Source organism: Pipistrellus kuhlii, unplaced genomic scaffold (assembly GCF_014108245.1).
Source record: "Pipistrellus kuhlii isolate mPipKuh1 unplaced genomic scaffold, mPipKuh1.p scaffold_m20_p_3, whole genome shotgun sequence".
In the NCBI taxonomy this organism is placed as follows: Eukaryota; Metazoa; Chordata; class Mammalia; order Chiroptera; family Vespertilionidae; genus Pipistrellus; species Pipistrellus kuhlii.
In genome coordinates this window covers 23,625,186-23,647,831 of record NW_023425529.1, presented here as the reverse complement: position 1 = coordinate 23,647,831, position 22,646 = coordinate 23,625,186, and the positions used below count along the sequence as shown (strand labels likewise).

The 22,646-nt window shown below is 35.3% G+C and overlaps 1 protein-coding gene across 1 annotated transcript in view; it reads left to right on the top strand.

Moving 5' to 3' along the window:
* The window catches only part of PLCZ1 (phospholipase C zeta 1), a gene marked incomplete at its 5' end in the record, with an annotated part of 44,787 nt that overhangs the window by 7,531 nt on the left and 14,610 nt on the right, over positions 1-22,646 (top strand). Inside the window, 6 exons of the mRNA XM_036458872.2 lie at positions 2,665-2,896; positions 6,819-7,020; positions 10,015-10,159; positions 14,666-14,815; positions 16,458-16,688; positions 18,261-18,408. Coding sequence (XP_036314765.1) covers positions 2,665-2,896; positions 6,819-7,020; positions 10,015-10,159; positions 14,666-14,815; positions 16,458-16,688; positions 18,261-18,408 — 1,108 coding nt within the window. The remainder of the gene's footprint in view (positions 1-2,664; positions 2,897-6,818; positions 7,021-10,014; positions 10,160-14,665; positions 14,816-16,457; positions 16,689-18,260; positions 18,409-22,646) is intronic.

The window sequence follows — 22,646 nt, the reverse complement described above, 5'->3', positions numbered from 1 at the left end:
CTGTGGGAGCTCACATCTGGGTATGTCTGACTCCAAAATCCTTATTGTCATGCGTTCTCCTGTAACACATCAATCCTCTTTTTCTACTGCAACCAAGCCTCTGCTTGGATGCCCGGATACTTTAACGTTTAAAATGAAACAGCTTTTTCTGCAAAACTTCATAGTTGATTCTCAGGTCAGACTGCTTCTTGAATTCCTCATATCAAACTCTCTGGTAATCCCCACTGAAGTTTTCCTCATGAAACGAAGAGTTCATTTCCAGCATGTTTGTCCCCTATTATACCCAAGGGTCCACCGTACAGGCCAAGTTGTCAAAAGATGAGACACTAGGGTAGATGAGGTGAGGGAAGCAGATGTAGATAAGACATACAATACAGTGAACTCTAGAACTGCCCATCTTGTACATCTCCAATCTGCATAGCAACTGGATGATATAGGTGATATTATTTATCCCCATTTTGCAGGTGTAGACTATGAAGCTCAGAGAGTTTCATTCATATGTCCAAAGTCTCACATATTGTGGAGCTACGAGTATGTTAGTCCATTTTGTCTACCAATTATTAGCTTTTTACCAAAATAAAGTGGCCCATGTTCCTTGCATTCAATCTGTTTACAGTGTAATGAGAAAGTTAAAATATAAATGCATAGCCTCTTTTGAAATTAAAGGCCCAAAGGTGAGCTTTCTGTGCTCAATTTGTTAATTGTGTTGCTATTATTCCACTAGTTTTTCCAACTCTTTTCAATACCAGACATTTCTGATTTCTCTCCCTTATGTGTCTAAACTTTTAATATTTAAGTTCTTCTGAGTTCTTCCTTCATACTTTCACTCACACCTGTTCTTTAGTTGCTTTTTAAATTAAATTTATTAGTGTGACATTGGTCAACAAGAACATATAGGTTTCAGGTGTGGGTTGCTATGTTACAAGATCTGTATAGGGTACAACCACCCAAAGTCAAATCTTCTCCTGACACCTTATATTAGGACCCTCTTCTCCCCTCACCCCTTTCCCTCTGGCAATACCACACTGCTGTTTGTGTTCAGGACTTTCAGTTTTATATCTCACATATGAGGGATATCATTATGGTTGTTAGTTTTTTCTGACTGACTTACTAGTATTTCACTTAGCATAATCTCAAAGTCCATCCATGTTGCTGCAATCAGAGCTATTTTATCTTTTCTTACAGCTGAGTAGCATTCCATTGTGTGTATGCACCACATTTTCTTTATCTAGTCTTCTCTTGCAGGACACTTTGGTTGTTTCCATGTCTTGGCCAGTGAATAATGCTGCAATGAACATAGGGTTGCCTGTATCTTTGCAGATACATGGTTTTGAGTTTTTCTGGTATATGCCCAAGAGAGGAATTGCTGAACAAACAACTGTTCACTCCCATGCCACTTGCCCTGCTGTAGTTCCCCCACCTGCCCACTTCCCTCCCTATTCTGCATGCTTCTCTCTGTCAAAGGAAGCGCTGCTACTGGCCCAACCGTGAGTTCCCTGATGTAGGGCTTAACTTCTTCCCATTTTGTTTCCCTGTTTATTCCTTGTTGCCCACCTTTAGATGTTTCAATGCCTGGGTCTCTCAGGCATGCATCTGTGTTGAGCAGGGCTTTCTTTGTTGAATTATAATTTGTTAACTTGTTGAAATGCCAGGGGGAGTGGACTAGGGGTTTCATTGAGACCTCATTTCTTTTTTAGTTTTTATCCTCTTGGATTGTATCCTCTCTTATGAATCATAATGTAAATATCTGTGTTTTTTGATAGTTTTAGGGGACCCATAGGTTTTGTATGAGCCTAAGACCATCGGAAAACACAGATATTTACATTATGTTTCATAACAGAGCAAAATTACAATTATGAAGTAGCAACAAAAATAATTTTATGGTTGGGGGTCACCACAACATGAGGCACTGTATTAAAGGATCATGGCATTAGAAAGGCTGAGACCCACTGCCTTAGATGCAATTCTCCATCTCTTCCAATTAGTACTGCACAGATAAGGATACTGAACTTCAGCTTTTGCTAGTCATGTTCTTACTCAACCTCCCAGGTTGCTATAGCTTTTAATAACTGGACCCAGCCCATTTTTTTTCTCTTACGTCATAAAGTTCAAAAATGAAAATTTCAGAACAGCCAGGTGAATCCATGTGTTCTTATTGCAACCTACCTTGTTTGTCATTATCCCAAATCCTTCATGATATGTAGATACTACCTCCTTCAGATACTGCCTAATTTTGGCAGCACCTGTACTTCACAGTGATCTTGCATGCCTCTGATTTTCTCTGACATTTATGGTGCAAGCTGCGTGTTAGTAGCATGGGATACATACTGTCTAGCATGGCTTCAAGAAGGCCCTGAAGAGAGACTAGAATAGGAAAAGAAAATGTGTATTTCAAAACCATACTACAATACTCATCTTTGCCCAGACCTTATTCTATACCTGCTACCGCCAGGAGGTTTTAAGTGATGGTAATCCATTAGCTTTTTCCCAACGTTGGCACCATTTCCTGCAGTTTAATATATTGTATCTGAGATACTAATCTAAGATTCATCTTCTTTCAAGTATAAGTTGCTCTGTATGTTACCAAATATTCTAATTGATTGTTTGTGTATTTTTTTTTTTATATTCACAACGTGAGCCCACTAGTGATTTTTTTTTTAGTAGGATAATGACAGGCTGAAGCAAGGAAAAATCACCATAGAAGAATTTAGATCAATTTATCGAAGTATTGTATACAGAGAAGAAATTATTGAGATTTTCAATGCATATTCTGAAAACCGAAAAATTCTTTTTGAAAAAAATTTGGATGACTTTTTGAGAAAAGAGCAGTATATAGTTAACTTGAGTGAAAGTATTGCTTCTGCGACCATTGAAAAATATGAGCCTGTTCAAGAAGGTAGGCTTGAATTTCAAAGTTTTATCAAATATTTACATTCTTAGCATTTTTTTAATGAACTACGGTTATCAAATTCAAATTTTTGGGTGGGTCAGATTTCTTCTGGATAATAAAAAATATTGGTAGTTTTATTTTTGTATTTTATAGCATGTATATATCTTTTAGAAAGCTACATGGCATTTTCCAGCTCCTTTCTTTTAACCGATTTTATATATCTGTCAAATGTTCAGAGATAAGTTTAGGGGTAAAAAGCAAAATGAAGATTCTGTTATATGTATTATAATAGAAGTAAGTTTCTAAATAGTCATTAATAAGATAAAAATCCAGTTATGGGTAGTCTTCAATCTTTATACATTATATTATTGAAAAAAACATATGAATAACTTAGCTAAATGAAAACAATAATAGGAAAGACATAAAATACTACAAAAATCACTAATTTATCCACTGTCAATACATATAATTAACTACCATATTTTAGACACATTTTCAAAATTTTGTTTTTTTCTTTATTTTTGAATATAGTCATCTGGTTTAAATTAAATGATCACTTAGGCCAGCAATTTTCAATCGGTGTGCCACAAGAATTTTTAAAACATGCAATACCTAATTATTTAGTCAAGGGCACTGACCTCTTTTCCTTTAGATTGTAAAAAAAGAAAAAAGAAAATGACAGAAGCAAACACAAAAAAAGCTGGCCAGTGTGAATGTATTGAATTTATACCTATCTTTCTTTGTCAGATCTGAAAAAAATATATTTTTTGGTGTGTTGCAAAATTTTAGTAATTACTTTAGGTGTACCATGAGATGAAAAAGATTGAAAATTGCTGCCTTAGGCTAATGAGCTGTCATATATATTTTTTTTACTTTTGTTCCATCTTTCAGTGGATTATAAAAACTTCAAATTTTTTTTATTTATGCTCATTTTAAAATAAAATAATGGAAACATTATATAATAAATTATTTTTTTAGTTGCCTAAGTAACAAGTTAATGCATGGTGTTTAATCCTACAGGAATAAATTGGTAGCTCAAAATATTTATTTAGCAAGGAGGTATGAAAGTTCAAATTCTGCCTTTGAAAGTTGGTTTATGGCTACCAGTGTTTAACAGATAGCATATGAACCAAACTGATTCCTTCATTGAGTCACCCATTCATAATTTATTCAAATATTTATTTGTGGCAACCAAGTATGTTTTTAGGGGAGGAAATATAGTGAGAAATAAGGCAAACTAGATCTATTATATTCCTGATGGGGGTTGGAGAAATTTTGACAATGAAGAATTAGAGATACAAAGGTGTAATTTCAAAGATTGCTATGTACTGTGAAAAAATAAAACAGAAAATCAGAGTGAGTAAACCACCCAGGAAGTCTAGTTTAGATTTTAAGAGACTCCTCTATGAGGCTGTGACATCTGAGCTTAGGCTTAAATGATGAAAAATGTGGGAGCAGTGTGTGAGTTGATGGAAGAAAAGTGTTGGACCTGAATTGAAAAATTCAAGGTACAAGAGGACAGTGTGGTTGGAACTTGGAGAATCAGAGCTAGATAAATTTAGAGGGATAGTCAGGGACCAAATCATACTGGTCTTCTAGGTCCTTATTACGATTTTGGCTTCATGATTCAGTTCTATCTAAAGACTTTGGAGGGTTTTAAGCATAATAGGACTAAATGCAGTGCCAGCAAGTGGGAGTTGATCAGATCACCATTAAAACTTTTCCAGGTTTGCACAAGATAGTTTGCGCCAGATTATAAAAACAACTACAATAGTATTACCACACCTGATGAATTCAGTTAACAACTCTTCTCTTCTTCCTCCTCCTCCCCCCCCTCCTCCTCCTCCTCCTCCTCCCCCTCCTCCTCCTCCTCCTCCTCCTCCTCCTCCTCCTCCTCCTCCTCCTCCCCCTCCTTCTTCTTCTTCTCTTCTTCTTCTCTTCTTCACTTTCTCTAAGGAAGTAGTGAATTGATTTATATTCTGGCTCAAGCTCTTTAAATTATTAATGACTAGAAATTCACTGATAAGCACTTTTGATAGAGCTGATTTAGTGAATATTCAAAAAGACATATTTTGGCACTGCTACCTGCAGGTGGTAAAAGATACAACACAATAATGAGATGGTAGCAATGACATCTTGGACTTGTGTTTGCATTTTAACTATAATATTGCACTGTTCTGTTCATCCATTTCATCTTTTGTAATGTCCTCTGCCTCACTTGGTTCCATACACAGCCAAGTGTTTGCATGTCATATACATGAAGTATTATAAGGCCAATTTTAAATATGATTTTAGAGTCTCAAATGTTGCTAAGATTCTCAACTCATCCCATATTGGTGTATGACATGTAGCAAAGAAGGTTTTTAAAAATCCAAGAGGTTCTCATCACAATCTTAAAAGGCACAAAATGAGTTTGATTTTTATTCCATCACCAAAGAACTTTATTTAATTATTTTTTTTTAGTTAAAAAGGGCTATAAGCCAGTTACTGCTAATTGCACTGGGAAAAAGAATCTATTTATGCAACCGTTACTATTACACTATATGATGCATTTGCCCTACAAGTTCCCATAAATTTGCATGGCTTTGACACAGAAAGCTCGCAGCCTACAGTGTCCTCTATGCATTTTTTTCTAGCTTTTATTTCTTATACTAAAATGGTGATAGTATTTTTGAATGCTAGGTTTTTCATTGTTACGATATCATAAACATTTACTTTTGTCACTATATATATTTTTTCTGATACATTATTTTTAAAGGTTGTTTAGTATTGTATTGTATCTTGGGCTTTAATTTGTTTCCTTCTCTTATTAAGCACTTATAAATAATGCTAGTGTGAGCATTCTTGCACACTGATCTTTGTTTGACTCTTTATTTCTATAGTATGAATTCCTGGTGATAAAATTCTTTGCTAAGGATCATTCTCTAGTCTAAAGCAAATATCCACACCAGCTCTTATTTTGGATGAACTGAATTATTAACCACAAAAAACAACAGCAACCTACTTAGAACTCATATATAGGATAAGTACTCTCATTACCATCATTCCAAACATAGGAGGAAGTTAAATAACATTCTCATTACATAACAAGTGAATAGGTTTAACCTAAGCTGTCTTATTCCAGAGCCAGTGTTCTGCTTAAATAGGTAATTTTGGTATAGACCATACAGTGTATAAAAGTTTAGAGATAACTTACTGAAGCTGGTAATATACAAAAGATCCAACAATTCGATATTAAGCATTTGTGTCAAAAGACAGGTACTGATTATTTATAGCAGCACTTTTTGTAATAGCCCCAAACTGGAAATTATCAAAATGCTCATCAAAAATAGAATCCATAGATAAATTGTGGTGTAATCACCCAATGGAATACTATGGGAATAGTATGGGAACAAACAATGTCTAACTGAAAGAATAAATCTTAGAAATGATGTTGAGTAAGATAAACCAGTCACAAAATACAAACTGTATGACATCATTCATAGAAAGCACAAAACCAAGAGACAACAAAGATATGCTGTTAGAAGCTAGACCATTGAATATCCTTGGGTGGGTTGTGGGAGTGATTGAATGTTAGCAGGAAGCAAGCTTTTGGGGGGCTCTAATGTTGTGACCTATGACCTGGGTGCTTGTTAGCTAGATGTTTAGCTTGAGGAAATTCATTGATCTATGACATTTGTACTTGTATATATTTTTAATACATTAAAACAATCAGAGATAATTGAATAATACATTCTCTGCTTGAACATTGAAGAATTAAGGGTATTACTTAGAAAAATTTATTTCCAGAGACAAAAAATAGTATTAATGTTAATTCTAAATGAATATTTTAGAAACATGCTCTATTACTGAATATGTTTTAAAGTGGAATATAATGTTTATATTGCTAATGATATTACTACACCTTTTTACTTCTTTTTTTTTATAGTTAAGCAAGCAAGGCAGATGACATTTGAAGGTTTTACAAGATTCCTGAATTCATCTGAATTCCTACTATTTAGTAAAGAATTTAATAATGTTTATCAAGATATGCACCATCCATTAAATGATTATTTTATCTCAAGTTCACATAATACATACTTGATATCTGACCAACTAATAGGGCCAAGTGACATTTGGGGATATGAAAGGTATTTATTTGGATTTTTAAGTTTATTGCATTTTAAAACCCTTTCAAGTTCCCTCTGATGTCTGCCTCCATTGGTGGGAATTCACAGTAAAAGCAGGCTGTACATATTAGGCAATCACATAGGGAAGAGCCATTTTGATTTGCACATATCTTGGAGACTATGTAATTTTTCACTTTTCTCCTAATTCTGCCTGCTGACCTCCTTTTCCCAGTTAAATTGTTTCTCCAATTTAAAACCTAAGTAAATACATAACTTTACAAACTCAGAAGTGTATCCACTTAGAATTCTGTAAGAATAGCCCAACTCATAGCTATACGTTCATTATAGAATTTTCTATTTATACTTTATTATTTTAATTAAAAATATAATTTTTAAACAGGTTGATTTAGAAATATAATTATTTTTGAATTCCAAGAATATGTTGCACACAACTGAATATTTAAATTTAAATTTAATTGCATTTCTTCCTCTATTTCTCTATCCACTGTGGTAGATATCATTTTAGATCATTTTAGAAGACAATTCTTTTAAAATTTCTCTACTCATGAGAGGTGGGGTAATGTAATGCTTACCTAATAATGTTTAAGTTTCTGGTACTTATCTTTCCTCACTTTTTCTCATTTGTTAATTATGTGACAAATATAAAGTCCTTGTGTTTAATTGCCTCATCTTTAAAAGAGAAAAACTAATAAAAACTGTCCTAATAGCATTGAACATTTTAATCCACATAAAGTCCCTTAAACTTATGTAAGTGGAGCATTTCTATACAGAGACGGTAATTTTCATTATTCATTCCCCGAAAAGGGGTCAATGTGAAATAGTAGAAAGTGGCTTCACCACTGGAGGAGACTTTCTCTTACATACTTTCTTGTATATTCCTCTGAGTAACTCATATCACGGAGTCAACTTATGTAGTTTGGTAAAGGTTGTTTGGATCCAAGATTGAAATCAGAACTATCGAGAGAAGTATGTAGCAACAATCAATATTAGGAAGGTTGTCATTCATGAAAAGTTTTCTTCCACAACTGAATTTTTGATAGTTTTTTTTTTTGTCTTTTATTTTCCCAATAGAGAGTTCAAGATTATTCTCTGTTAGCACCCCAAGCAACTGATATCTGTGTTGATAAACTGGGCAAGAAATATACTTTGACAATCAACTGAGAGGAGGGCATAACAAACATTCTTTTTTGGAAATTACCAAACTTTACTAACAGATATTGATCACTCTACAATTTAAAATCCAAATAAACAAACACAAGAGCTGAGAAATAGATTCAGTTTGATTTCTACACACGTAGCCCATTTTAGAACTTGTACTTAAAATTAGGTGGCCACCTTATTTGCCTAAGTCACTACCAGTGGGTCAAACAAGACTTTCTTAGAAGAGGGTTCTCAAGTTATTCCTCCAACAATGGGACAAGTGGACTAAGACACTGAGATTTTACATTACAGTGCATCTCTATATGCCTGAATAAAGCAGTGAGCACTTAAAAAGTAAGACAAAGTGGTCTTAAAAAGCAAACCACCCCAAAGCCTCAACAAATAATGTATGAACTATTTAGCTCTATATTGCTTTAGTGAAGCCTGCAATATAAATAAAATTTATTAATTATCTTCCCCTTTAATGCCTTACCTCCTCAGGTCACTTTCACTTTTTTGTTATTCCCAAAGGAACATAAGGTCCTTTCCCCCCCACCCCTCTCCTTTGTTTTCCCCTTGAATTCATCACCTCAACTTCAATGTCATAATTGCTTTGTCTTTCCTCAGTTACACTCCTACTTAAATATTGTTGGAGTCATCTCCCTAAAAAGTTGACTAAAATGATCCCCAAAGAAATACTAGATCTAAAATATCTATTTTTTTTGTGAGTGGTTTATTCGAAACTCTGTATTTCTGTTGAAAGAATCACTGATTCTACATCAAATACTTTATGCTGGGACCACACTCTCTTCTGCAGGTTTTTATGCCTCAGGGAAACGTTTCTCACATTCTTCACATTTTGTGTGAGATAATTCTTTGTTTACCAGCATTCCTGACCTCTACCCTCCAGATGCCAGTCACAAACCTCATTTTTTGTTATGGTAACAAAAAATGTCTCCACACAACGTCAAATGTTGCCTACGAGCCAAAATTGTCCTGATTGAGAACTGCTGGCCTGGACACAGTGGGCTAAATTATTTGTTTTGGAAAACAAATGCTAACTTGGTTTTCCATGGGAAAAATGTCTTCATGTATGGCAGGGACCTTTTTTTAGAACCATCTCCCTGATACATGAGTATCACGTCTAAGATTCTGATGTTTCAAATCAGCTTCTTTTTATTCATTCGTCTGTCTTCCAAGACTTTGTTTAGAGGATCACTTTTGTCTGCCTTCCATTTTCTTCTTACATACCTATAACTCTCAGTTTTTCTAATATAAACACAATAAATATATATTTATTTATTTAATATATTTTTATTGATTTCAGAGAGGAAGGGAGGAGGAGAGAGAGAGAAACATCAATGATGAGAGAGAGTCATTGATTGGCTGCCTCCTGCACACCCCCCTCTGGGGAGGAGCCCACAACCTGGGGCATGTGCCTTTGAGCAGAATCAAACCTGGGACATTTACATCTACAGGCCAATGCTCTATCCACTTAGCCAAACAAGGTAGTGTGACAATAAATATTTATTGATAGTGAGCTGTATATCATACATTTTCTATGAGACATATCAAACTTAATGAATAAGTAATAGGTAGAAATTGCAGGAGTCAGAGTCCATGGCCCTACCCATGGCACCCTCTTGGTGGTGCTGGAACTGTGGTTGGCCCATTGTTGCTCCATGTTAGGCCATGCTCACAGTAAAGAAGAAAAGTGTATTCAGTTCAACACAACAACTTTGTTATGAATTCATTTACAAATTTATTTTTAATTTTTTTGCAAGTAGTCTTTGGGACACTTTAACATTTTTAAAGATCCAGGAATGACTATTTATTTTCTTTACATTTTGCTAGTGCCCTTGTGAAAGGATGCCGGTGTCTCGAAATTGATTGCTGGGATGGATCACAAAATGAACCTGTTGTGTACCATGGTTATACACTCACCAGCAAACTCTTGTTTAAAACTGTTATTCAAGCTATACATAAATATGCATTCATAGTACGTGCGTATCTTTATTAAATTATATTTAAACGCAACATAATTTACATGTTTCAAAATTCTATGATCCTTGGCATTAGTTTGGATTAGTGATATTTCAAATCATGGGTTATGGTCCATTAGTAGTCAGTGAAATTTATGCAGTATATAGTAAAATGATAGTTTTATCAAAGTTAATCTCCAGTAGTAAGGTACATGTTTCATGGAACTTTTTGTGTAATTATATAATATGTATGTTTATTTCATCATAAATATATTTCTTAATGTATGAAAAAAGTTTGAGAAATATTTTTCTATATAATAGTATTATATAATTAATAAATATTTTACAAACATTCAACTATTTTACTTTCAAGATACAAAAATAAAAAGTGTTAAAATGTGTTATCTCCATTGTTGACTTTTGTAATGACTATGGTGGCAACTATTTAATTAAAATATCTTTTTATTGATTTTAAATAGAGAAGAAGGTGGAGAGAGAGAGAGAGAAACATCAATGAGAGAAATATTGAAACATTGATTGGCTACCTCCTGCATGTCCCATACTGGGGAATGAGCCTGCAACCCAGGAATGCCCTGACCAGGAATCGAATTAGTGACCTCCTGGTGCATGGGTTTATGCTCAACCACTGAGGCACAATGGCTGGGCAAATGGCAACCATTTCTACAGCAAAAATGTTTAGAAGTTTATTTTGGATTTTAAAATTACTATTCAATTGTTAAAGCTAGATTCAAAGATCCAGTTCTTTCTAGAGTGTCTAAAGTCAGTTTATAAATCCTAGTCTATAAATTGGGTATGCTTTAATAATTGCTCAGTTTTGAATACTTGGCCCCATTTACAAACTTGGCTAATTACGCATCTTTATATATTTTTAAATTGTTTTTGTTAACTGAATATATTTTATTTCTTTCTTAAGTAGTTCAAATGTTGTAAAATTGAAGATATTTAATCTAATCTTACTGAATACTTAATGTATATCTAATAAAGTAATGCATATCTATTAAATTAAACATAAATTTGATAAATTTAAAGTTCTCTTAACTAGATCAGTGTATTAATTATAAAAATAAACATAACTTTCCCTGACTGGTTTGCTCAATGGATAGAACATTGGCCTGCAGACTGAGGGGTTCCAGGTTTGATTCTGGTCAGGGACACATGCCTGGATTTTGGACTCAATCCCCAGTAGGAAGCTTGCAGGAGGCAGCCAATCAATGGTTCTCTCTCATCATTGATGTTTCTCTCTCTCTCCTCCCTTCCTCTCTAAAATCAATAAAAATAAAAAGTATTAAAAATAAACATAAAAAATTTAAATAAATTGTTGTATTGTTTATTAGAAATATAGTATAAGGTAAGTAAATATTCACAAAATAAAAATATAAAAAACTTCTTAATTTAAAATGTTGATGAATGGCGTTGATTTTCTTAAACATACAATTTCTAATAATTCTAAATTTTTATCTTTATCCTAACTTCCTGCTTGAACTCTATACCAATACAGACAACTACACACACACATTCTACTTGCATATGTAATAGGCATATTTAACATAAGGTATTTAGATTTGAGCTCCAGATATTCCTCTTTCTGCCAGTCCACTCTTTTCATGGTCTTCCCAATTTCATTAAATGGTAACTTCTATGTATTTAATCAGCTTAACAATAACCCACAACATTTGGACCAACTGCTTCTATGTATTTAAGCCTAAAATAAATCATTATTGCCAACTTTAACTCTCTCCTCCTTTTCTCCTACATCTCAGTCAGTTTTTTAGCAAGTCCTATTGGCTCTACTTTCTTTAATCCCTTCTTCCCATTCTCATTGTCACTGTCCTGGTCAACCACCATCCCCTCTCTCATGAATTATTTGAATTCATATCCAATGTTCTTTCTTCTTCCTTCCCTGCAGTTTCATCCCAATGTATCAGCCAGAGTGACTTTTTGATAAGTCAAATCATGTCATTCCCCTTCTCAAAACTCAGTCTCACTCAGAATGAAAGCTACAGTCTATACTGGGACTCTCCAAACCCTATATCCTTTGTTTTCTATTATCTCTCCTATCCTTTGGCCTTTCTCCCTTGTTTGCTCGTCTATTCTGGTCTTCTTACTCCTTTTCAGACATGTCTCAAAGCCTTTGAACTTGCAATGTTAACCATTAATCTGAAATACTTCTTCCAAATATTTGTATAGCAAACCCTCTCACTTAATCCAGGATGGGTAACGAAGGGAAAAAAAGAAAAAGAAAAAGAGACAATCTTAAAAGTCAAAGATCTTACAAGGAATGGAAACCCTTACAGCTTCTAAGATTCCAAAGAGAAGGAGACAAAATGAAAAAAAGGCTTTGAGCATCAAGACTCAAAGACCTTTCTCAATTGAACAGCGTAACTCAATTTTGTGGCAAAGATGAGGTTGAAGGTTGGATTTTCTACCATTAATTTGGGAAAGAGATAGCAATGAAACAAAGTAGATTTGGTAACTTGATTGAGGACATAATTTTGGGCATAGATATTGGCACATGTAACTTATTTAGAGGCAAATACATAAGAAACTAATTTTTAATATTGTCAAAACCAAAACAAAACACAAGAGTGACACAGGTGAGCATGAAAACAACCCTGGGTCTAGAAGTGGGCTCTAAGAAAAGCAAACTCTTCAATACTTGCTTTAGATGTGGCCAAGAAGGATAAAAGACAAGAGGACCTTTCCAGAGGTTAGAGCCAAGGCCACCACAGGAAAAAAAAAAAAAAAAAAAAAAAAAAGCTTTTCCCATGTGCTAGGTCAGTGGTCAGCAAACTCATTAGTCAACAGAGCCAAATATCAACAGTACAACAATTGAAATTTCTTTTGAGAGCCAATTTTTTTAAACTTAAACTTCTTCTAAAGCCACTTCTTCAAAATAGACTCACTCAGGCTGTGGTATTTTGTGGAAGAGCCACACTCAAGGGGCCAAAGAGCCACATGTGGTTCACGAATCGCAGTTTGTCGACCACGGTGCTAAGCTAACACTTTGCCTAGCTTCAAAATCATTTTTTATTTTTGGAAAATTTCTACATGTCCTCTTAATATTAGATGGAGTCTACCTATGTGTGTATAAGAACGTATATTATAATAGGCTGAATAGAGGACCCTGAGGAAATGAGGTTCTCATTTTTGGAACCTCTACATGCTACTCTGTTTACAAAAAGGGGTATTTACTAATGTGATAAAGCTAAAGAATTTGAATGAAAGGATTTTTTTAAGTCCTGGATTATCTGTTTGGGCCCTAAATGCCATCATATGTATCCTTATGGGGGAGACAGAGGGAGATTTCAAGCATATAGGGGAGGAAGCCCTGTGAAGACACAGGGGAAGGAGGGCAGAGACTGGAGTGATAGGGTCACAAGCCAAGGAATGTTGGCAACACCTGAAGCTGAAAGAGAGAAAGAACAGATTTGCCTTAGAGCCTGTTGATACTTTGAAATATTTTTTTTTTTTTAGCCAGGGAAACGGATTTTAAAATTTTGGCCTCCAGAGTTGTGAGAGAATACATTTCTGTTGTTTCAAGCAACCAAGTTTGTAGTAATCTGTTACAGCAGCAGCAAGAAAGTAAGATTCTGATCCATTAAAAAGGTCTAATATATATCCTATTTAAATGTCTGGGATAATGCAGCAGACCCTGTAATTCCCTGGCTTGCTTATAAAGTTGGTGAATTTGTGTCCTGATGATCATATATGGAGACAAAATAATTTTGCACTTGATCTTAGCCAAAAGGCCGAGAAGCGATTGAGACAAAATAATTTTGAATAAGATCCAAAAGTGAGTGATGCTCTCTATTTTGTAGCAAATTTCAAATTTACAGTGGTGAGAAAGGTCAGAATATGTCTTTATAGAGTCACCCTTCTTTAATATATCTCCTCTGTTATTAAAAACTAGAAATATCTTTATCGTTGTTTTAAATGATAAAACAACAAGTTTTGATTTTAGCATTTAAAATGGAAAAAGTAGAAAATTAACATTTTCCTTAACTTAGTAGTGTTAAAGTTTTCCCCTCCCATTTAAACACATATAAATAAACGCATACATATGTACTTTGAAAAATAAAAGTGTAGCCTCATATTCTCTGGCAACTGCTTTTCTTCATAAGACTGTACGATAGAGATATTTCTACAGCAGTGTGCTAGTGTATAGCTGCACCTCCTTTTTTTTTTTTTTTTTGCACTCCTTCTTAACCAATCTATATTATTTCTTTAAGTGAATATGCCATTATTGATTTAAATGAGTACCTGTTGTTGTATGCTTCAGTTGTTCCCTATACTTCTGGTGCAAATAGTAATCATTTTTCTTTTCTGATTTAATGTTCTCTGATTTGACAAACTTAAAAGTACTTTCGGTTTAAAAAATAATTATTTTCCAAAGGTACTGAACATTAGATGTAAGGAGTAAAATAGATTAAGTGCTTCTTTTAATTACATTAAAGTTATTAAGGAGTTCTGAGAAATAACTGTAGCAATGGTTAATTTTTTAGACATCTGACTACCCAGTGGTGCTCTCTTTAGAAAATCACTGCTCCCCTTCCCAACAAGAAGTGTTAGCAGACATTTTGCAGACTGTGTTGGGAGATACCTTGCTGTCTGATATGCTTGATGATTTTTCAGACAAACTACCTTCACCAGAGGTAACATTTTATTTGAGAAGCTCAGGTTAAGATAAAAAAAAAAAAATATGTCACTATGCTATTGGTTCATGAAACTGGGTTAAAGATAATTGAAAATGCTTACATTTGATTATTTGTAGAGGTGTATCTTTGCAAGGTGTTGCTTAGAAATATTTCTATGAGCATTTAGGTGAATATATTTTGTCTGTTAAGAATTGTGTACAAATTGAAATGTCTTTGTATTTATCCTCACAATCTCAGCCCAATACCTCAGCACCTGGGTGGCAGGTTCTCTCTCTTAATCTGCTCAATGTAACTGTCTCTATGGGTCCCTTTTCATGTTCAGTTGAGCATATGCTAGACTTTGGTGTAAAAAAGGCCCCCCCCCCCCCCCTGCCAATCGTATCCTCGGGATTTCAGTTTGATTTTCAGCTATTTATTTTATTTTATTATTCCTGGTCTTAACAACCAAATTTTTCACTTTCTCATTTCCTCACAACCTACCTAATCAGGCTTCCTCTTGCAACTGCACTGTAGTAAATATCTCAGTTAGGTCATTGAATACTTTCCTAATGATAAATTCTAATGGACCTATTTCAGTCTTTATCTGATTTATTCCCTTGACAGCGTTAAACATCGGGGATGCCTCCTTCCTTTCCTTAAAGCACTTTCTTGTGTTAACTCCACACTTTTGAGGCTTTCTTCATTCTTCTCTGGCCCTTCCTTCTTAGTGTCCTTTGCTGGCCCCAATTTTTACCAGATGATAAATGAATTTGTTTATTTATTTATTTATTTATTTATTTATTTATTTATTTATTTTTGCATGATAGTATTGTTTAACAACAAAGAGTTTAATTTTGCTATGTCATCATTTTGGTACAGAACAGACTTTTTTTTTTGTAATATTTGAATATCACCCTTTATATTTTTTACTCATTTTATTTAACTGAGTGAAAAATCTAAAGATGAAAGTGTTTTGACAAGAGCACAGGGCTCATGATAGAATTGAGACAGACAAAAGAAACTGAACATGTGGAAAAACTTTCACCTCATAATAATGCCCACAGGCTAAATTTGTCCAATAGTGACAGAAAATAAACACTAAATAACTTGTGCAAAGTGCTGAAAACACCATGAAATATTTAGTATAAGAATCATGATATAATTCAGTAAGTTATGATAATTTTAGCTTTATAGGAATAGAATTCCTCCTATTATTTATAAATTCATTTTTAGCATTTGGATATACGTATTCATTAAAGTTTTTGCTTCCATACTAAAGTAAGGAAATGCTTTCCAATGAATAAATAAGGAATTAAGATAAAGTGATTTTATTATACTGCAATGTAAAAAAAAAATGCCTAGAGACTTGTTAAAGAGGCATATTCCAGTCTCACAACTCAGGATTCTGATTCTCTAATTTTGAAGTCAGAAAATCTACAAAAATCATAACAGACTTACTTTTTGGTGAATTTTGGTCAATGCTATAATATTACTGGTGTCTATTAGGGTACCTATATAGGTATGGGGAAGATGGAGCTCTTACATGTGTTACTACTGTGACCTAACTACAAATCTTATGAAAGACTTGCCAATGACTGTTACAAATGCAAACTTACCTGTAAATGTGTAATTGTATCTGTCTTTCAAATTGTCTCTGTAGGCATTAAAATTTAAAATATTAGTTAGAAACAAGAAAATAGAAAGCCATGCAAGGAGAGGTTTGGAAAAGCATGGTGAAGTAGAGGAATATGAAGAATATGAAGATGTAGATGATGAAGAGGAAGTGGACAAAGTCAAAAGTTCAAGATCATTGGATATTCTAACAAACAATCCAGTAAAGGAAAAAGAGTCAAAGATTTCACTTAGATTGTCACTTTTCAGAAAAAAGAAGGTGAGACCATGATTTGAGAAAATCTTACAAGTGATTAAAAAGTTGTTTTATTTTCTTACTGGTGGAGAATTAAAAAAAATTTTTTAGACAAATATTTTTCTCCTTATAAAAAAACTTTAGTTTATCATTCAATTATTTTGGGAAAAATTAGCAGTAGAAAATAATTTTTAAAAGTTATCTCTCTTCCTGTTGTTTTAATCTCTTTCTCTATAGTGACAAATATTATGTGCTAGGCATTGTGCAGTGTACAAAAGATACAAACAATATAATGTCTCTGCCTTCAAGAAGATCAGACTGTCAGAGATAAGAAAACATTCTTTGTAAAATATCCTATATAATAAAAGCCTAATATGCAAATCAGCTGAACCTTGGAATGACTAGTGAAATGACCTGTCACTATGATGTGCTCTGATCACCACGGGGCATATGCTTAATGCAGGAGCTGCCCCAAGCCTGCAGGCTCCAGGCCAGCCAAGGCGGGTTCCAGCAGGGGGCTCCCTGATCGCCCTGCAGGTCACCCTGGCGAGCAGGTGGTGGTAGAGGGGTGGGGAGGGGCCGGCCAGTGAGGGGGTAGCACCTGGCTGGCCAAGGGGGCTGCCAGCAGGGGCCTCTGATTATCCCAATAGTCACCCCACAGATGGGCCCTTATCACTGGCCAGGCCTAGGAATCCTACCCGTGCATGAATTTTATGCACCGGGCCTCTAGTAGTATTATAAGTATACAAATTAACATGATACAAGAAGGCATATCAGCTTGCAAGTGATAGAAACAAATTTGTCTGCTTTAAGTAAAAGTTATTAATTTTTGTGGAATTAATTAATTACCCTACATAAATGAAAAGTTTAGGGGAAGGGATGCTATTGTCAGGAATGATTTGGTATCATTTTTCTAGCAAAGTCCACACAACTTTGTTTTTTTCCCTCCAACTTTAGACTCACTTTCCCCATTTTGGTACAAGACTGTATCTGCTTTCAGTGGAAGGCCCATCTGTCCTCAGATGACCAAGCAAATTCTTTTTGCATTTTGGCTCTGACCCAGTTATTTGCACATCCCTGAACCTATTAGTGTTGTTATGGAAGGCAAAGCTTTGATTAGGCAGGCCCAGTTCATATTATCGATACTTAAGCACAAAGATTTAGTATGAGCATAAAATGTTTTCCCCAAACAAAACTTGGAAAGAGGCTAACAGAAGGATAGAGCATATAGATTCAGGGCTGTAAAAGAGCCAATGTACACTTTACAATAGGAGTTACTCCAAGATGTTATATCATCCTGGAAATATGACTTACTCAGGACTAAAATTCCTAAATTTGCAAATTCATGACAGCAAACTGAAGTCTTTGGGAAAAAGAAAATAACAGTTACATTAACTGGATTTTTAGGTTTGAGCTACTTCATCTGAACATTAAGTACCATCATAAAATATAATTACATTGACCCAATTCAAATAGTTTTTGAGGAGATAATCTTATGAAAAGACCCAAATTGTTGATTGAATATTTTCTCTTTTGGAAAAAAATTCAAATAGTGCAAAAAATGTGAAATTACTGTTTTATTTTTACACCTTGAAGATAAAAGTGGCTGTGGCCCTCTCTGATCTTGTCATTTATACTAAAGCTGAGAAGTTCAGAAACTTTAGCTATTCAAGAAACAATCAACAATTCTATGAAACTAATTCTATTGAGGAGAGAAGAGCTCGGAAACTTTCCAAGTTAAAAGGTAAATTCCTATGGTTCAAAGAGATGAAATGTTTAACTGTTGTTATATTCAATGCAAAGGTCCCAAGATAGATCAATGGAATTTCTAAAAATTACATCCTCATAAAATTTCAACATATTTAGTATATTTTCAAAAGGTTATATGCCTCAAGTACATTAAGTTTATTTCACAAAACTCAACCAATAGTCAACTTCTTTATATCATTACATTTTGATTGAGCCTGTTTAGTGTGGACACATTGGTGGCTGGGGCTGTGGTGAGTGGTTTACATGGGAGGGCAGAGAGTGACAATTCTGCACAGAAAGGCAGAACCAAAATAACAAGTAACATGAACTTTGTCCTGAAATCAAAGGGGAGCAGGAGAAGGTTGAAATCTCAGGAATTACATGATTTCTGGTGTGTTCTCATTCTAAATTTGAGGTGGGTTATTCTGTTTGGTAGAGCCCAGATGCAACATAGCCTGGGAAACACAATGGGAAGCAGAACCTACCCTCTTCTTAGACTTATATGGCAGGGAATATCCTCACCTTAAAAGGGGATGAGTCGCTAACTCAACGTGCTTCTGAGAAATTGCAGCCTACCACCTTGTGTAAGTATCAGCACCTGCAACTGACTTGAGGAAGGCTGTTGGCTGTTTGGAAATGTGGATTTTGATATATTTGTTGGTTAACCTCATTAGGCTGGCCATTGGTACCCATGAATTTGGAGGTATATTTTAGCTCAACTCCTTAAACTTCCTACTAGAAAGACCCTGAATATTATAGATCTTGGATGTTTTGGTTTTTAAATTGCAGATAGTAGGCATGGACCAAAGTTAAAGTAATGTAATGTAATATATGTCTGTAGTGAGAACAAGGATTTTATTTACAAACTGTAATTGTGTATGTGTTGGGTTGTGATACAAATATATTTTTCACTATAAAGTCTTGTCAGCAGTGTTTGAATTTGAATGATCTACTTTATTGTTCCCTGTCCTTCCAAACAATTGAATGTTCTCTATTGTTGTTCATAGGGACAGGACCTTTAGGTACAACAAAAGTAGTAATAATTCTCTCACTCTCATTATATTTAACACTTGCTCAAACACTGAAAAGGGACTGGGTAATTCTGAGTAGATTTAATAAGTGTAGGATCACCATTTCTTTGGTTAGAGCACATGTGTCAAACACAAGGCCTGCGGGCCAAATCTGTCCCGCCAGGCCTTGCAATGTGGCCCGCACCACGCTGTCATCACTGCACTCCGCTGCGTTTCCATCACAATGACAGTTTATGACTGTTCAGTAAACCATTCGGCCCGCGATTTAGGCTGGATTTTAGATTTTGGCCCCTTCTCTGATTGAGTTCGACACCCCTAGGTTAGAGTATAGAGCGTTTTTCTTGAACCCAGAGTCAATAGTAAAAAATTAGAGATATAGGCAAAGGTGTATTGCAGGGATGTTCATCATTATTAAAAACATAATAAACATTTATATAATAAAAGGCTAAGTGACTGCTTAGGCAGGACAACCAGGTGCACTGACCATCAGGGGGCAGACACTCAGCATGGGAGCTGCCCACTGGTGGTCAGTGCACTCTGGGAGTGCTGCTCAGCCGGAAACTGAGCTCATGGCTAGCGAGTGCTGCAGCAGTGGCGGAGCCTCTCCTGCCTCTGTAGCAGTGCTAAGGAGCAGTGAGCTGAGCAGCAAGGAGGAGCAAACAGGCACGCAGTAAGGAGTGAGGGGTCCCCGACTATGCGGGGAGCAGGCCTAAGCCAGTAGGCAGACATTCCCCAAGAGGTTCCAGACTGCGAGAGGGCATAGGCTGGGCTGAGAGAGCCTCCTCCCCTCCATTGCACGAAGTTTGTGCACCGGGCCTCTAGTTAGGTTTATAAAAAGGAAAAATAAGAAACAGAAATGTCCATACATGGTAGGTGAATATTATTGAAGTGGAATGATTTTCATGTTATTTTAGTAAATAAAAATAAGTTCATAAAAGGGAATAAAAATATGATTCAATTAAAAATTAACATGAACATATGACAAAAGAATGGAAATATTTATACCAAGATGTTATCAGTGGTTATTGTTTTAGTGAAAAGATTATATATGGTTTTATTTCTTATTTTTAAAATTTGATTTTTTCATTTATCTAAAATGAAGATGAATTGCATTAATAATAACAACATATTTTTATTTCTAAAGTTCAATCTAAAAAGTAACAAAAGCATATTATGTTAAGAGTCTATGGTGATTATTCATTCTTATTGCTTTGTAGATGAGAAAAATTTAGGCCCAGAAGAACATCTAGCTGGAATCATGATACTGGAATGCACATGCATTTATATATAAGTAGCTTCAAAATACACTTTGTCTCAAAGAGTGTATAACTTCTAAAAATGAGAGCTGATGAAGTTAACTGTAATTAGTGTTAACTTTAGTTACTATTTTTTTTTCTTTGCTTGATAATGCTTCTTAAAGAATAATATTCAGGATGATATGGCAATAGACCTGTTCTAGTTGGCTAGCAAACACAGTGGGCTATAGGCATTAATCATTTATCCCATAACTGGTCACCATATTAGATAGAATAGGTATCTCAGAGAAACATAAAATTGTGTTAAAAATTTTTAAAGGAGTGTCCAGCGGTAGAGGGTGTAAATTTGTTTTGCATCTCAAGTAATTTAAATAGAATATATGAAGGTGAAGGGATTAAGAAGTACAAATTGATTATTACAGGATAGTCATGAAGATGTAAAATACAGTATAGAAAATATAGCCAATAAAATTCTAATAAATATGGTGTCAGGTGGATATAAGATTTATCAGGATGATTACTTAGTTCATTATATAATGTCCAATCATTGGGGTATATGCCTGAAAGTAATATAATATTATATGTCAAATAAAATTGCAAAATTAAAAAAAATGGTTGAAATAAAAAAATAAAGTGTCAAGAAGTAAAAATAGAAACATAAAGAATATATGAGTAGAAACAAAAAATATATAAATTCAAACAAAGTATGTGTATGTGTTAATGTACACTATAGGTATAGACCTTATCTCAGTAGAAAAAACAATTGAAATAATCAGAAACATTGGGAGGTAGCATTTTTTTTTCGAGTGGAAGGATACAAACAGAAATGGAATGAATTTTTGGGGAAGATGTAGTATTGGTTGGGACTGAAAGCTGGATTGGATAACTTTAAAGTCTCATTCAACCCTGAGAATCTATTAAATATTCAACTGAATTAATAATAGCATCATATAGCTTTATATGACTTATGTGTGATTATGTCCTAGTATGAAAATCAAAGTAAGGCAAAATCTGGAATAATACTGCTTTTTAAAAATGGATGTGTTTTTATTTTGGAATTTTATATATCCTTATGTCAAAGTGAAATTAATTTGGATGTAGGCCCCCCCCCCAAAAAAAAAAAAATCCCCAAACATGCTATCTAATCACTTTTTCTCAGGTGAATGATTAGTGTGCATAAAATCCTATCTAATAAAAGAGTAATATGCAAATTGACCATCACTCCAAGACACAAGATAGCTGTCCCCATGTGGTCAAAGATGACTGCCCTCATGTGGACATAAGATGGACACCACAAGATAACCTGCAGGGGAGGGCAGCTGTGGGCAGTTAGGGGTGACCAGGCAAGCAAGGGAGGGCAGTTGGGGTGGACCCAGACCTGCAGGGGGAAGGCAGTTGTGGGGTACCAGAATGCCAGTGGAGGGCAGTTTGGGGGGGACCAGCCCTACAGGAGAGAGCAGATGTGGGTGATCAGGCAAGTAGGGAAGGCAGTTAGGGGTGACTGGGTCAGCAGAGAGGGCAGTTGGGGGAAACCAGGTAAGCAGGGGAAGGCAGCTGGGGGGGTACCAGGACTGTAGGGGTGGGCAGTTGGGAGGACCAGGCCTGCAGGGGAGAGCAATTGTGGGCAATCAGGCCAGCAGGAAGGGCAGTTAGGAGTGAACAGGCCAACAGTAGAGGGTAGTTGGGGAGATTAGGCCAGCAGGGGAGGGCAGTTGGGGGCAATCAGGCTGGAGGAGGAGGGCAGTTAGGAGTCACCAAGTTGGCAAGGAGGGCAGTTAGGAGTGACCAGGCCATAAGGAGAGAGAAGTTAGGATTGACCAGGCCAGCATGGGAGGGCAGTTGGGAGTGACCAGGCCTTCAGGGTAGGATAGTTAGAGGTGACCAGACTGGCAGGAAAGGGCAGTGGGGGTGACCAGGATGATAAGGGAGGGCAGTTAAGGGCAATC